The sequence below is a fragment of the Tachysurus vachellii genome, chromosome 4 (genome assembly GCF_030014155.1).
Source record: "Tachysurus vachellii isolate PV-2020 chromosome 4, HZAU_Pvac_v1, whole genome shotgun sequence".
Taxonomy (NCBI): Eukaryota; Metazoa; Chordata; class Actinopteri; order Siluriformes; family Bagridae; genus Tachysurus; species Tachysurus vachellii.
The window spans coordinates 28,507,630-28,523,771 of record NC_083463.1 but is presented as its reverse complement, the minus strand read 5'-3'; the positions used below and the strand labels follow the sequence as shown (position 1 = coordinate 28,523,771).

Sequence of the window (16,142 nt, the reverse complement as noted above, 5' to 3'; positions counted from 1 at the left end):
TTGTCTGCATCATCGTCCTGTGTTTTTAAAATAGATCTTTTACACCAGATTCCCTTATTATTGGTATATCGCATCATTGAAGTTTTGGATATTTTTTTATTTCAAGATGTCATAAAATTCCTGATAAATCTTTAATTCCTTTATTGTCACCTTGTCCTTAATATGTCTTTGAAACTTGGAATGTGACTGGTAGCACTCACTCACTCATTTTCTACCGCTTATCCGAACTACCTCGGGTCACGGGGAGCCTGTGCCTATCTCAGGCGTCATCGGGCATCAAGGTAGGACACACCCTGGACGGAGTGCCAACCCATCGCAGGGCACACACACACACTCATTCACTCACACAATCACACACTACGGACAATTTTCCAGAGATGCCAATCAACCTACCATGCATGTCTTTGGAAACCGGAGTACCCGGAGGAGAGCATGCAAACTCCACACACACAAGGCGGAGGCGGGAATCGAACCCCGACCCTGGAGGTGTGAGGCGAACGTGCTAACCCCAGGAGGCGGGAATCGAACCCCGACCCTGGAGGTGTGAGGCGAACGTGCTAACCACTAAGCCACCGTGCCCCCAATTATAATAATAATAATAATTATAATTAAAACAGTGTTAAAAACATAAGAAAATATTCCTAAAAAAATTATTTCAAAAAGTGCATTCTGGAAGAACACAGAGATTTTTCCTGATCAAGGAATTTCGCCTCGACTCGTCACTTTATATCCGTTTGCATATCACGCAGTGTTTTACGTTAAAAAGAGTCACAGTCTTTAAAGTGCATACATTCCCATTCCGACCGCCAGAGCGAAACACACACCGAGCAGCATCCTGAGCAGCTGAGAAGTGGATGTCAGTGAGGAGGACAGCGCTGAGCTCTGATTCACTCTGACATCTGAGGAAAAAGAGACAGTCGAAGCATTAACATGCTGGATATGATAAAGATTTCTGGCTTTGTGCTGCTTCTGTTTATCTGTGTTGTACCTGGTGTCTTGAGGTTGTGTGTTTTGTTTCTCTGCCTCAGTTCATTCTTCTCTGAGATGCTCACCAAGTTCTGGAGATCATCAAAAACCTGGAAAACAAACCACGCACACTGGAGTTACCTCATCTCGCTGAGATAAATCTTATAAACAACTTTTCTAAATGGTCCAACAAAATGTACCGTGTCTTTAGGTGAATCTGTGTGAAGTGAAGTTTTCTAACCTGGATGTTGTACTCGAAGGCTCTGACAGCTTCCTCCAGCACTCCCTCTCTCTGCGTCTCTGTCAGCTCGATGCTGTTCATCCTGCTTCTGTACAGCTGCTTGAACAGATTCGGGCTGCTGACGGCAGGAAACGTGAAGAACGCCAAACCCTCTCCGTTCTTCAGTCCTAAAGCCTTCTGGGTAATACGGCCCAACACCTGGCCACCTGACAGGTCACCCAGGTAGCGAGTGTAAGCGTGAGCCACGAGGCGTTCAGGATGCTCGCTGCCAATCTGAAATAAGAGAGAAGCAACTTGAATAATTCATTACAAAGTACCAAATGACATGAATTCATTTATTTCGATGACTACAGTGTGTACAGTACAGTCAGAGTTAACGCAAGCATAATGCAAGCGTGTCTTCTATCAGTATGTTTACACATCAGCATGTTTCTTAAATCTTTTGCAGTACCTCTCTCAACCTCTGAGCGTATCTCAGTGTAGCAGACGGTACGTTCATCTTCTCTCTCCAGTCCTGACCATAAAAGTGCTCCAGATCTTTCTTGAGGGCTTCCATCCTGCCCAGTTCCTGAGGAAAGTAAATTGGTGCCACACTTTCATGAGATGCGTTCCTGTCCAGTTCCTCTTCTAAAGCTTCGTAGATCTTATACAAGGAGCACAGCAGGAGCTGAGGACAGAGTCAGAGGAACAATAAGAACTTTATAGCCATATTTAAAGAGTCGTATCAAAGACATTCTCACGGTATAAAACAGTGACACTTCAGACCTGATTTTAAAGCTAATTTGGGATGAGAGTGTTGTTAAGGACCAGGAAGATGGCTGACCTTATACTGCTGCAGGCTGATGTTCGCTTTCTGGAAGCTCAGCATCAGTTGTGTGTTCTCGGCTCGGATGTGGCTTTCTTTAGTCACGGCCTTTATCTGCTCAGACAGATCACTGTAGAGAGAGACAGAGTGAGAGACGTCCTGTTAGCGCCGTGATAACCTACATATCTACATAGAGCCTTCTTAACTACACATAATTACACTTTTCATTAGGTGCGAATATTAAATCATTTCTTTAATCTTTAAGATTTCCGCTCTTACCTGTCTGTGACCTGAACCTTCTCACACTGTACTTTCTGCTTATCTGCTTCCATTTCTGTGAAACATAAAGAAGAGTAACTACTGAGAACAGAGGCAGTGTGTAATCTCTGTGTCGGAGCATCTCATGGAGACAAATACATAAAGACTGAATGTCGAACAAAATGTCAAACAAGTTCCAAAGTACATTTAAAAGTCATCATGTCTCAAATGTTTACTCACTCGGGTCGTCTTGGGACAGTTTTAGTTGTGTAGAGTTGTGTAGTTTTGGAGATCTTCTTGGCTCTGTTGTTGGTTGTGGAGTTCACTCTGCAGCTGCTGCTTTTATACTCACTCTCTCGCTCCCTCCTTCTTTTCACATCAGGGTGAAAACAGGAAGCTGTATTCAGGCCAGCAGAACAAAGCGAGTGGGAGGATCTACAGCTAACCGTGACACAGCACACAGGGTGAAAGACAAGAAATGCAACACTGACAGGGAGAGAGGGAGGGAGAGGGAATGGGAAAGAGGGAGAGAGGGAGGGATCAGGACTAACCATGACTTAGTGGATTGTGACTCGTTCAGTCACCTGCTCTTTAGTACTTATGCATGTTGACATTGTGGGGTAAAAGTACACATGTGGATGCTAACAAAGCAAACACACACAATGCTTGATAAACAGACAGAATTAATTTGTTATGTCATTTACTTTATGAACACTTATCTGCTGCCCAACACATGGTGCAGACATCTACAGATCTACCAGCTCCAGTTGGACTCTGTGATACTAAGAGGAGATCTGAACTCCATGTGATCCCTACACCAATACAACACTTGTCTGACTGTATATTTGTAATCACACCATCTAGTGTCACCCATATGAGGATGAGGTTCCCCTTTGAGTCTGGTTCCTCTCAAGGTTTCTTCCTTTACCAATCTAAGGGAGTTTTTCCTTGCCACTGCTGCCTGAGTCACCTCAGACGTGCTTATTGGGGATAAATACATATACATACATACACACTGTGAACTATATATATTTTGAATTTTTATTATATTAATTCTTTATATTACTCCTTATGTTTATCTTCTGTCCTATGTTTATGTTCTGTAAAGCTGCTTTGAGACAATGTCCATTGTAAAAAGCGCTATACAAATAAACTTGAATTGAATTGAATTGAAAAGTATAGTGAGCATTAAAACACAACAAGGTGTGGTAACCTAGGGAAAAAAACATGCTGTGGAATGTCCAAAACAAGTTACCTCCTGTTTTCATGTATGTTAAAACTGCTTATGTGTGTGTTTTTAATCTGATTATTATTACTCTTAGATCATGTGATTTCAGAAATATATAAACTGTGATTTGCCTTGCAGCAGCACTAATGTTTATCTAATCCCAGTACATGCTGTAGAATTCAACCGAGTGTATCTCCCTTCTTGTTACTAATTAGAAACGGTTTTCTTCCAGACTGCTGAGCTGTGCTTTGAGCACTCTGATAACGCAGTGTTAAAATCAGAACCATGACTCAGCCGAACGCCCAGCATTCAGTGCAGGAACGTGGAAATGATTCACGCGCAATCCAGCCAGCAGAGTGAGGAAGGAGTGGACGAGCTAAACGTGAGTAAGCAGTTCCTCTGTTTCAAAGAGCAGTAACAGGACTTGCCGAGAGCATGGAAAAGAGTGAAGTGAAGCCATGTGTGCATAATGTTTAAAAAGCATTAAGTGACCTTTCTGCTTCTATTTTCAGCCTGGAGAATGTCGTGTGTCATGGTTAGTCCTGATTCCTTCCTCTTTCACCCTGTGTGCTGTGTCACGGTTAGCTGTAGATCCTCCCACTCGCTTTGTTCTGCTGGCCTGAATACAGTTTCCTGTTTTCACCCTGATGTGAAAAGAAGGAGGGAGCGAGAGAGTGAGTATAAAAGCAGCAGCTGCAGAGTGAACTCCACAACCAACAACAGATCCAAGAAGGTCTCCAAAACTACACAACTCTACACAACTAAAACTGTCCCAAGACGACCCGAGTGAGTAAACATTTGAGACATGATGACTTTTAAACGTACTTTTGAACTTGTTTGACATTTTGTTCGACATTCAGTCTTTATGTATTTGTCTCCATGAGATGCTCCGACACAGAGATTACACACTGCCTCTGTTCTCAGTAGTTACTCTTCTTTATGTCTCACAGAAATGGAAGCAGATAAGCAGAAAGTACAGTGTGAGAAGGTTCAGGTCACAGACAGGTAAGAGCGGAAATCTTAAAGATTAAAGAAATGATTTAATATTCAAACCTAACGAAAAGTGTAATTATGTGTAGTTAAGAAGGCTCTATGTAGATATGTAGGTTATCACGGCGCTAACAGGACGTCTCTCACTCTGTCTCTCTCTACAGTGATCTGTCTGAGCAGATAAAGGCCGTGACTAAAGAAAGCCACATCCGAGCCGAGAACACACAACTGATGCTGAGCTTCCAGAAAGCGAACATCAGCCTGCAGCAGTATAAGGTCAGCCATCTTCCTGGTCCTTAACAACACTCTCATCCCAAATTAGCTTTAAAATCAGGTCTGAAGTGTCACTGTTTTATACCGTGAGAATGTCTTTGATACGACTCTTTAAATATGGCTATAAAGTTCTTATTGTTCCTCTGACTCTGTCCTCAGCTCCTGCTGTGCTCCTTGTATAAGATCTACGAAGCTTTAGAAGAGGAACTGGACAGGAACGCATCTCATGAAAGTGTGGCACCAATTTACTTTCCTCAGGAACTGGGCAGGATGGAAGCCCTCAAGAAAGATCTGGAGCACTTTTATGGTCAGGACTGGAGAGAGAAGATGAACGTACCGTCTGCTACACTGAGATACGCTCAGAGGTTGAGAGAGGTACTGCAAAAGATTTAAGAAACATGCTGATGTGTAAACATACTGATAGAAGACACGCTTGCATTATGCTTGCGTTAACTCTGACTGTACTGTACACACTGTAGTCATCGAAATAAATGAATTCATGTCATTTGGTACTTTGTAATGAATTATTCAAGTTGCTTCTCTCTTATTTCAGATTGGCAGCGAGCATCCTGAACGCCTCGTGGCTCACGCTTACACCCGCTACCTGGGTGACCTGTCAGGTGGCCAGGTGTTGGGCCGTATTACCCAGAAGGCTTTAGGACTGAAGAACGGAGAGGGTTTGGCGTTCTTCACGTTTCCTGCCGTGAGCAGCCCGAATCTGTTCAAGCAGCTGTACAGAAGCAGGATGAACAGCATCGAGCTGACAGAGACGCAGAGAGAGGGAGTGCTGGAGGAAGCTGTCAGAGCCTTCGAGTACAACATCCAGGTTAGAAAACTTTACTTCACACAGATTCACCTAAAGACACGGTACATTTTGTTGGACCATTTATAAAAGTTGTTTATAAGATTTATCTCAGCGAGATGAGGTAACTCCAGTGTGCGTGGTTTGTTTTCCAGGTTTTTGATGATCTCCAGAACTTGGTGAGCATCTCAGAGAAGAATGAACTGAGGCAGAGAAACAAAACACACAACCTCAAGACACCAGGTACAACACAGATAAACACAAGCAGCACAAAGCCAGAAATCTTTATCATATCCAGCATGTTAATGCTTCGACTGTCTCTTTTTCCTCAGATGTCAGAGTGAATCAGAGCTCAGCGCTGTCCTCCTCACTGACATCCACTTCTCAGCTGCTCAGGATGCTGCTCGGTGTGTGTTTCGTTCTGGCGGTCGGAATGGGAATGTATGCACTTTAAAGACTGTGACTCTTTAACGTAAAATACAGCGTGATATGCAAATGGAAATAAAGTGATGAGTTGAGGTGAAAATCCCTGTTCAGGAAAAATCTCAGTATAATTCAAGAATGCACTTTTAATTTGAATACTGTCTAATTATTTATATGTTTTATAGCAATTACATGTTTACTTGGAGACTGGATTATTTGATGCCATATGCTGAATGTAGCAAGTGTGTGTGTGTGTGTGTGTGTGTGTGTGTGAGAGAGAGAGAGAGAGAGAGAGAGAGAGAGAGACTATGTGTAGCTTTAAATGTACATTCCCGAAATTACAGAAGTGTACAATACCTGTATATAGATGTACAAACATTTTTAAAATAAAACACTGAAGCAAAATTAAACCGAATTTGATCATTCATTGTAACAGAAAAATACAACTGATATCGTATGTGTATATGCAATGAAAGAGAAAGTGTTATTATCAGTAACAGACACGTTATTGGTTTGTAACAGTAAGTTCTTCACAGGTTTCTCTGTAACACGACAACCTGTTTTTGTCTAATTAATTTAATCAGTCGATAACACAATACGTTCTTCTAAAACATCACATCCTATCCAGTTTTATTTCTTAACTAACCCTATCAGTCAGTATACAGTCACATCATTCTCATGCTGTTCTAAGGTTACTGGCCCCTTTTAAAAGCCCATCAACATCATAAAAACCTGTATGACCTTGTAAAGATCCCTTAAAACTAGATTAAAGAATCACATGTATGTTTATGGGGAATTTTTGGGGAACATTTTATGGGGAACAGATTGAAAAATGTAGCCTTTTTTTTTTTTTTTTTTTTTTTACAAATACAAATATATCATTACTATTCATTATTCATTCAGGAAAAGTATTTAAGAGTTCAGTATGTTTTTATGCACAGGAGTAGTCCTCTCAGACGTCTGTCTACTCTTTGACAGTTTGGAACTGCTTATTCATGTTTATCAGCTCCATGTAGTGTAAACTAATCATTTCCACATGCCCACGTTGAGTCACGGTTCTGATTCGAGCACAGGGTTATCTGAGTGCTCAAATCGCAGCTCAGCAGGTTTGACCTATCACCGGCTGTATATACGGAAGCTGTGTGAGGACGCAGATTACACACTTATTAAAAGACTAAATGTGCTGCAACAAAATGTCCTGCCATCTATAATGTAAAATGAAATGAGATTTGTAATTTAAGCTGAGGAAAGCTTCTGAAGGTTTACAGAAAAACAAAAACAAGAGAAATTCTATTCCAAGATACTCCACTTGGTTGAGTCTAGTCCCAGTGACTGACTCTTAGGTGGATGGTAGACGTCGTCTAGGCAGAATTGTATCCTTGCCGTAGCTTTTTTCATTTGTTAGTGAAAATAATATAGCACAGCTACAAGGAAACCCTCCTTCAAAAGTCATGACGGAATAAACAGAGTGGATAAGTGTCATCTACATCTTAACTGAGAGTAGCTATAGTACAGTACAGCCATAAACCAAAGACTCCACAAAGCCTAATGAAACGTGTAGAAAATGTATTTTCACTCACCTGATTTGACCAAAATTTTGACTATTTTCCCTTCCACAAAGTCCTACATTTGGCAGAAACCCAACATTAGTCTTCAAGTTGAGATCACCAGTGAAGCAGGGTGGTAGGAGCGTAATGTAGGGAAATACTCATGGTCTCTTACTTGCCTCCCTGATTGATGGGCTCCTTACCTTACCTTTTGGTAGACAGGCTACTGTAAGCATCGTGTCAGTTGTGGCATGTACTTTCTCTTTTTAATTAATGGATTTATTCTTATTCTTTATAATGCAGTTTATTATTATTATTATTATTATTATTATTATTATTATTATTATTATTATTATTATTATTATTATTATTATTAGGGGGCACGGTGGCTTAGTGGTTAGCACGTTCGCCTCACACCTCCAGGGTTGGGGGTTCGATTCCCGCCTCCGCCTTGTGTGTGTGGAGTTTGCATGTTCTCCCCGTTTCCTCCCCCAGTCCAAAGACATGCATGGTAGGTTGACTGGCATCTCTGGAAAATTGTCCGTAGTGTGTGATTGTGTGAGTGAATGAGAGTGTGTGTGTGCCCTGCGATGGGTTGGCACTCCGTCCATGGTGTATCCTGCCTTGATGCCCGATGACGCCTGAGATAGGCACAGGCTCCCCGTGACCCGAGGTAGTTCGGATAAGCGGTAGAAATGAATGAATGAATTATTATTATTATTAGGGCGTGATGGTCTAGCAGTCAAGGCGCTCCTAATCAGAAGGTCGGGGTTCAAGCCCACAAGCTGCTGAGACATCTTAACCTCACCTGCTCCAGGGGTGCCGCACGATGACTGGTTAACTGGTTAACGGGTTAAGGTTCTGGGTTGTTGATCGAGAGCAAGGCCCTCAACCCTCCCTGCTCCAGGGGTGCCGTATCATAGCTGCCCCTGCACTCTGACCCCAACCTCCTCAGTTGGGGTATGTGAAGAAAAGGATTCCACTGTGCTGTAATGTATATGTGGCAATAATAAAGGCTTCTATGCCCGTTCTATTCTATTATTATTATTATTATTATTATTATTCTTTCTTTCTTTTTTATGTAGGCTAAATGTTTGCAAAATAATTTTTTTAGAATGTTTTAGACCCACACTTTTAGATTGTACAATAGTTATTAAATTTGTTCATAGTTCACCCAAACCGCTGGGGGCGCTATTTCGCCTTTAACGCCTTCTTCTATTCAGCTCTTTGGTGGAATAAAAAGAAGATGGCGGCGAGGATAGCCTGAAGTTTATGTATGCTAGTTAATGGTAATTTCTCTATTATATTGAATGAAAATTTCATTTTGTTTCTTAAAACTCACGCTGACGATTAATAGCAGATATAATCCGCACATTAGAGGGATCAATTCAGCATTTAGAATTTACATTAACGAATTCGAAAGTTAGCCGGCTGGCTAACTAGTTAGCTGTTTGCTAAAGCTTGGTTTAGTTTAGTTTACCTTCAGTAGGCTGAATGCCAAATAGCTCTCTACTCCCTAGATATGCGCCCTAAGTAGGGTTTGTGTTAAGGAGTTTTGTGTCATTTTCAAGTGCACTATGAATGCGATAGGAAGCCGTTTGGGACACAATAAGCCTGTAAGCTAAATGAGAGAGAGCTAAAGCTAGACGGCAAACAGTAAACAGAAGTGTGTGTTAGCCACGAATTTGTTTTCAAACACAGGCGGGAAAACGTTGTTTATATCCAGCAGGCGACCCTTGGATCCGCCTCCTAGCTTTCAGTTCGATCTAATCGGAATAATTTCACACAGGATGAGTGATATTGTAAATCAGAAAGTAAATGGAATCGCATTGAGCTCTGAGATTTAATCATCTGTTTCCTTGGAGTAGTTTGATCTGAGAAATCACTTAAAGAAATAAAATGTGTGAACATATCAACAAACCCAGATGAATCCGACTAAGAACATGGGGGATATTTGATGATGATGATGATGAAGGGGTTATTTGGAACTGTTTCTATTTTATATTCCATATTTTCAAAAAGTCACACAATTCAAACCCTGATCCTAGAATCCTTAGTGTCGTCCAAAATCCACCTTATCTAACTAATCATCTAAATAACAACACCCTGAGATCATGTAAGTGTTTTAGAGCATAGAAAGGACCACAGAGAACATCTAGCCAATGTTTAACCTTTTATCATATGAGACAAACCCCATAACACACGTATATTTATGTAGTGAGCCGTTTTCAGTACGTCAGTGACGCTCGATACACACACCACAAATTCACCTATATGACGTATCTACCTCATCAAGTGATAAACGCTCTGTCTTTACATATGATTTATCAGATGGAGGGTGAGGTGAGCCTGGTGGCAGGCCGCAGTCAGAGAGAGAAGAGGAGATCTTACAAGGACCTCCTGCGAGAAGAGGAGATCATCGATGCTGAGGTTCGCAAGTCCTCGAAGAAGCGTCCCAAGGTGTGAAGAACGAAACCTGACAAGTTGTATACTGGGTTACTGATGACACTTAATACCTGTGTTTTTATTCAGTACTAAACTGAGTACTACATTGTTGTCTGGTTTTCCAAAAAAGGAGTCTGATGGGTTTGCAGTGAGCGTCGAGTTTCACAAGAAGAAAAAGAAGCATCATGACGATTATCATTACAAAGGTGGGTTAGAGGGTGAGCAATGGCAAAAAATAACTTTAATAATATTCACCCAGATAGCAGGAGGGTCCCAGAGGTTTTGGTGGTCAGATTCCCTAAATTAAGAAAGTAAGCAAATGCTGCCTTAAATGCAAGTTTTGACATGACATATTAGGAAACCAATGAGACTTCTTTACAAAATATAAAAGCAAGATTACTTAATAAACCAGTGAATGTTTACAACTTTTCCTCCAGACCACCACAAGAAGAAAAAAAGGCCATTCGACAGCTCCATGTCTGCCGCAGCGCCCTCCAGTTCCCCTCACGATGGCATGACCGCCATGGGTCTGCTTCAGGCCATCACCTCTCCTACAGCTGTGGGCACAGAACCTTGTCCTACGCTCCCCAAGAAACCGTCGTACCCCTCACTCCCTTCAAATAAAGATCGCAGGAGAGAAAGCGTGCTAATGCCCAAACCAGCTAAGAAGAAACCGCATGTAATGAGAGAAGCATTGCCAATGGTCGGGGAAGAAGTGGAGCTGGAAGGTGAGGAACAGATGGCAGGTGAAGCAGAATCTTATCAAGGCAGTCAAGGAAGAGCTGCCAAAAAAAAAAAAATCTGTCAAAGAAGCTGAGCTTTTATTAGCTGAACAAACCGGTGCACACAGAACTGGCTTCTTTCAAAAATAACAACCACACAACATTGTCGAAGCACAACAGCAAAATATAGTTTACTGACTGCAAAGCTAATCGCTTCATACTCTTTTCATAAGTTTCTTTTTTATAAGCCAAGTCAGATTGCAGCCTCTGACCGATTACAGATCCTAAAGCTTGAGGTCATTAAGGTGTACAAAAGATTCAACACACGGAGACTAGCACACACCGTTCTGTGGTGGATTTCAGCCCACAAATGACTTTCTTTAACCGTGTGGTATTAAAAAAAAAAAAAATAGATCTCTGCATTTATGGTTTACAGAGAAAATAGGCCATTGTGGTCAGAATGAAGTGTTCTTGTCTTAAAGATGGCTGCTAAGATAAATATTAGTTTTGTATTAGAGAGATAGCAATAAGTAAATAATAAACATCTGGACTCAAAATGGACTAAAATGAGTTCATTTTAGAGATTGTGAGACATATGTCAGTGTTTTTAACCTAATCAGAGTCTTTAAAAGTAGTTCTGGCTGCCAGACAAATCATTAGTTTATATCAACACAGTCATTCTGTTATCTCTTCTGTAGTAACAGCTAAATCGTGTGATTTTACTGTAAGGAGCATTTATGGAAGGAGCCTCTGGCATCATTAAGGTGACCGCTGAAGTTTCAGTAACAAAATAAAAGGCTGTTTATATCTGTTTGAATGCGCGAGACTGAACCAAGTGGTTATAAAGTATAACAAATAACAAACTAATCCTGTTATGTAAGAGGAAGAAAACAGTAACTATGGAAACATATACTGAAAACTTTCCAGTTTAACCACGAAAAGCAAATTGTTTTTAAAAATTTGTGCTTGATGTTGTATATAATTTTATTTTTTATTTATTAGTTATTATTAATTATTTTTCCAAATAATTTTGCCCAGAAATGACTTACCATGGGGGGAAAAGCATCCATCCTCTGATTTGCTCCTTCTTTAATAACATTTGACTTCCTGACTTCCTTTCATTGCAGGACATTATGGGGGATCTTACGATCTGCTCGATGACAACAGCTCCTTGTCAGCGGAAGACGAAGAAGGAGGTCAGCTGGTCATCGATGATTCCTTCAACCAGTACAGAAAGAAGAGCAAAAAGAGCAAGAAGAGCAAGAAGAAAAAAGACAAGGAGAAAGAGCGGCGTCACGTCGTCAAATGTATGAAGAAAAACAACCGTTAATGCAATTGTTTTTTATAACCATCTAAAACATATGATGTATTCTATCTTTGAGGTCTGTGATTTGTTCCGCAGCCAACGGCAGCTCAGACGGGGGTTCGTACGCCGTAGGACGGTCAGGATCTCACACAGACAAAAAGAGAAAGAAAGAACAGAAGGCCAGATTAAAGGCTCAGAAGGTAAATGACAGGACCTAGCAATGTGCAGTTAAGCTCCACTTACCTTCCAACTCATTTATTTATTAATTTTTTTGCTCTCTGCATTACAGGCAAAGAAGAAGGTTCTCACAGCGTATCAGATCTTCTCTAAAGAGTACAGGTTGAGCATCTTGGAGGAGCAGCCAGGTCTCGGTCAGTACATGCACACAACCCTTTAAATCAAACAGCAGATTTTTCTTCATCTGTTTTATCTGTCTGTAAATCAGTCATAACGTAAGCAGTGGCTCATTTCTGGCTCACAATAAAAAATTTGGATCATAGGTTTATGATGTCATTATGTGTAGTTAGCAGCCTGTTACTGTGCATATAATCCTCACTCTGAATGTTTGCTATGTTCTTACATGTGTGTATAAAGGTTAGGACAAGTGCTAACAGTGTCCTGAGATGATGTATAGGTATATTTATAGGTCAACAAAGTGTACGGGGCCGTTTCTACACCGTCGGTAAATATTAGGAGTCATTAACTGAGGCTGAAAATAAATTAAGAATAAACAGAATGATCCGTCTCCCAGAAATGATGCTGGAGAAAACATTTACTCGGAATCATATGACTAAGATGTTTACTGTATTATTTGACAGATTTTGGAGATTTAAGCAAGAAATTGGCAGATGCATGGAAGCAGCTACCTGAGGGAGACAAACAGGTCAGTGTCTAAACCGCATATGTGTTTAAATATGTCATTTAAGTCATACACTGAGCTTTGGTATATTTAGTATTTTTTATCCGTCTCGTATATGTGGAATTTTGTTAGTAGAATGAATCGGTTTTGTTTTCATGCTGAGAGATGTGTGTTATTAAGTTCACCATACTGATCTCTTAGGTCTGGAGGGAGAGGGCGGAGTATCTGCAGCACAAGCAGATGAAGTACGAGTCCACTACAAGCAAACATAGTAAACACAGCCAGCCCAAACCTGCCAAAGACACCAGCAAATCTAAAGGTTCGCAGACTACTGCTTTCAATACTGAGCCCTAGAGCAATAACCCATCTGCTGAACATGCTCGCCTGCAGATATGCACATCATTTCAGACAGAATGAGACATATGGATGGACAGATTGAGACACAAGCATATAAATTGGTGGAGAGACAAACACGGATAGATAGACACGGATAGATAGACATGTGGACGGGTGAACAGTCGGGTGGTTGGATTGCCAGGCGGCTTGACAAACAGATCTGCCCCGTTACATATATGCAAACATCATAAAATAAATCCTTACGGATAGTGCATAAAATTTAGATCTGAAATAATTAAAAGCACATGACCAGATCACCCGAATTGCTGTGTATTGTGTAGCATACTGTAGACAAATTACCTTACAGTGTTTTAGATTTTTTAGATTCTGTTTGAAGATTTTAAAGAGAGTATGGAGTCATCTGTTGTCTCTGCCCCTTTAGGTGTTGCTCAGTTCCCGGGAGTGGTTTCTCCGACCTCAACAGCAACACAGATAGTAGCAGCGGTGCCGAAGAGGCCAGAGCCCGCTGTGACACTGCCCCAGAACGGACCGTCTCTGGGTCCAGCAGCTGAACCCTCGCCTTCCCCACTCAGAGATTCCGAGGTGGACCCAATCGATGCTGCTGCCCACTTGCAGTTGCTGGGCGAGTCCCTGTCCCTGATTGGCCGGAGGCTTCAGGAGACTGAGGTATGACACACTGCTATAGATTTAAACTGGAATTCTTCCAAACAAATTTTAATTTCGAATCCAGATACCGAATGTTCACTCCTTCCCAGACAATTATAAACTCTGCCTATATACACCAAAAGTTTGACAATGGACAATTGGCTCAATAGGTAGGATGAATATCAATGTAATCGCCCCACTGTCGGTAAAGTCTATTAAGGTAACTGCATCCTAGATCCTGGCTTAGTTTTGAGATGTATCAAACTTTAGTGTGTGTGTGTGTGTGTTTGTGGGTGTGTATAGGGGATGGTGACGGTATCAGGCTCTCTGTCTGTACTATTGGACTCTGTGCTGTGTGCTCTCGGCCCTCTGGCATGTCTCACTGCTCAGGTGCCAGAACTTAACGGCTGCCCTCCTCACGTACTGGTAACTACACCATCATAAAGAACCTGTAGTGATTACAGACACATAATTACAGTACATTATGGGTAAAACACTTCAAACACTCCTATAACAAGGTCTCTGGCAACTGAGAGAGTTAATAACAAAATATCAATCAGTGCTTCATGCGGAAAGCCTATTACACTGAAATCTAGTAGTCAGATACTCAATTACTGTCAAATATAATACAGAATTCCAGTTTATATATTTAACATTATTTAACAAGTCCAGAAGCTTGTACCGTTTAACATAGTGCTCTTCATGGCCAGGGCTTTTCTGGCTACAGGCTTCAGGATCATAAATATTACAGTATATACATTTTTCTGCATAAGATATAGCCACCGAATTGAATAAAGACTAACCGTTGTATTGGATCTAAAAGATGAGATTTGTGTTTGAATTGTTAATGGTCAGTAAATGAGTCAGGTAGTATTTGGTGATTGGCTATAGGAAGAGTCCATGATCAGTCATCAGTCAAAATGCAAGTAAATTTATATGTCTGATTTTTTTTTTTCTCTTCTCTCCATTTCTTTAAGTCAAACACTCTGGATAACATAGCCTACGTCATGCCTGGACTCTGAACGCTACCGGATCGTCTCCCAAGTACAGACTTTCTCTTCTCTCTCTGGAAGATGAGCACTAGTTGGTAGCTTCCTCACCCTTGGACCTTTTGTCAACCTCCTGGTTCTCATCACGAGAAGGACTTGAATTGCATATTTTTGCACTGGACAGACCACAGACTACACGTCTCCTTTTAACCTGCTTCTTAATCCCTCGTTCCATTTTTATCCTGTCTGCTCTCCATTTTGTATTTCTGTCGCCGTGTTTGTCATTCTTTCAATTAAAAGCATTTTAGTGAGACCTTTTAACCTCTTTGCAGCTGCTCTGATTTTACAGTAGGGGTGTTGCTCCATGCACACAAGCCACTCTTTTACATTCGATAATTGATTTACAGTTTGAAAGCTCAGGTTATTAACCAGATCTAAGCTCCACAGTTCTCTAGAAAAAGTATAACGATATCTCTTTGTGGTTGTTTTTATGTGTCTAGAAACTTTACTCTATAACAGTGTTGGACATTATGTAGAAGTAGATTTGAACAATGATTCTACTACACTAAACGTGACCTGCTCTTTTTTTGGGGACCTCATGTAGAACACATCTGTTCTGCTAACTTGTTCATCTAATTTCAGGACTGAATCATGTACATTGCTCTGGGCTTTTATATTCTACATCACATATGACGTGTGAAGTTTTATTAAATGAACTATATGCGAAAGGAAACCTACTTCTAGTCTGCAACTTTTTTTTAATTTTTATTTTTTTATTTAAATAAATAGTTCTGTTTAAATCTTGTCCATACATACCTGCATCAAAACACGTACAGGTCTTCACCAATCTCAGATGTTACAATGTTCAATGTTTTTTTTTTTTTTTTAATAAATACACGTTTCAATATTTTGGTCAACCTGCCAGTTTTCCTAACCAAAGAGCACAGGCAATTTTGTTTCCAAGGCTTTTCCTTGCCAGTCACCTATTATAGCTATTATAGAGATCCATGGCAATCTTTAGGGTATCTCTGGCTATCATCTACAGCAGTCTCACTGCCATCTCTGCTATCCCTGTAGGGCCACCCTCAGCAATATCAAGTGAATGGGCTCTCCAGAGACACAGCCATCTCCTCAGGCAGCAGGAATAGTGTGTAGCTCAACAGTGAAAGAGATAGTGAATGCGGTCAGTTTCTTATGTGCTTGTGCTATAGTGGTTTAAGAAGATAGACCATATAAGCAAAAATTTGCGGACACTCGATCATCAAACTCATATGTGCCTCACCTCA

General features: G+C 40.9%; 3 protein-coding genes across 4 annotated transcripts; 2 read left to right on the top strand and 1 right to left on the bottom strand.

Annotated features, from left to right (window-relative positions):
* Nucleotides 1-763: 763 nt before the first annotated feature.
* Nucleotides 764-2,698, bottom strand: LOC132844885 (heme oxygenase-like). Its single transcript, XM_060868750.1, has 7 exons — nucleotides 2,511-2,698; nucleotides 2,292-2,346; nucleotides 2,031-2,142; nucleotides 1,659-1,874; nucleotides 1,208-1,480; nucleotides 989-1,076; nucleotides 764-899 (listed from the first exon to the last, which is right to left on the bottom strand). The coding sequence occupies exons 2-7, from the start codon at nucleotides 2,342-2,344 to the stop codon at nucleotides 778-780; spliced, it is 864 nt and encodes a 287-aa protein (XP_060724733.1). The 5' UTR covers nucleotides 2,345-2,346; nucleotides 2,511-2,698; the 3' UTR covers nucleotides 764-777.
* Nucleotides 2,699-4,079: 1,381 nt separating this feature from the next.
* LOC132844886 (heme oxygenase-like) lies at nucleotides 4,080-6,396 on the top strand. The gene is made up of 7 exons (XM_060868751.1): nucleotides 4,080-4,284; nucleotides 4,449-4,503; nucleotides 4,653-4,764; nucleotides 4,921-5,136; nucleotides 5,315-5,587; nucleotides 5,719-5,806; nucleotides 5,896-6,396. Exons 2-7 carry the CDS (start codon nucleotides 4,451-4,453, stop codon nucleotides 6,015-6,017), a joined length of 864 nt encoding a protein of 287 aa, XP_060724734.1. The 5' UTR covers nucleotides 4,080-4,284; nucleotides 4,449-4,450; the 3' UTR covers nucleotides 6,018-6,396.
* Nucleotides 6,397-8,724: 2,328 nt separating this feature from the next.
* Nucleotides 8,725-15,593, top strand: LOC132844883 (HMG box-containing protein 4-like). 2 transcript variants are annotated; one of them, XM_060868748.1, is made up of 12 exons: nucleotides 8,725-8,822; nucleotides 9,865-9,993; nucleotides 10,109-10,184; nucleotides 10,416-10,706; nucleotides 11,828-12,007; nucleotides 12,103-12,206; nucleotides 12,296-12,377; nucleotides 12,825-12,889; nucleotides 13,067-13,184; nucleotides 13,644-13,888; nucleotides 14,171-14,293; nucleotides 14,845-15,593. In XM_060868748.1, the coding sequence occupies exons 1-12, from the start codon at nucleotides 8,820-8,822 to the stop codon at nucleotides 14,887-14,889; spliced, it is 1,461 nt and encodes a 486-aa protein (XP_060724731.1). In that variant the 5' UTR covers nucleotides 8,725-8,819; the 3' UTR covers nucleotides 14,890-15,593. The 2 variants fall into 2 exon arrangements, with proteins under 2 accessions (XP_060724731.1, XP_060724732.1); XM_060868749.1 differs by having other exon boundaries at nucleotides 8,786-8,807.
* Nucleotides 15,594-16,142: the final 549 nt, after the last annotated feature.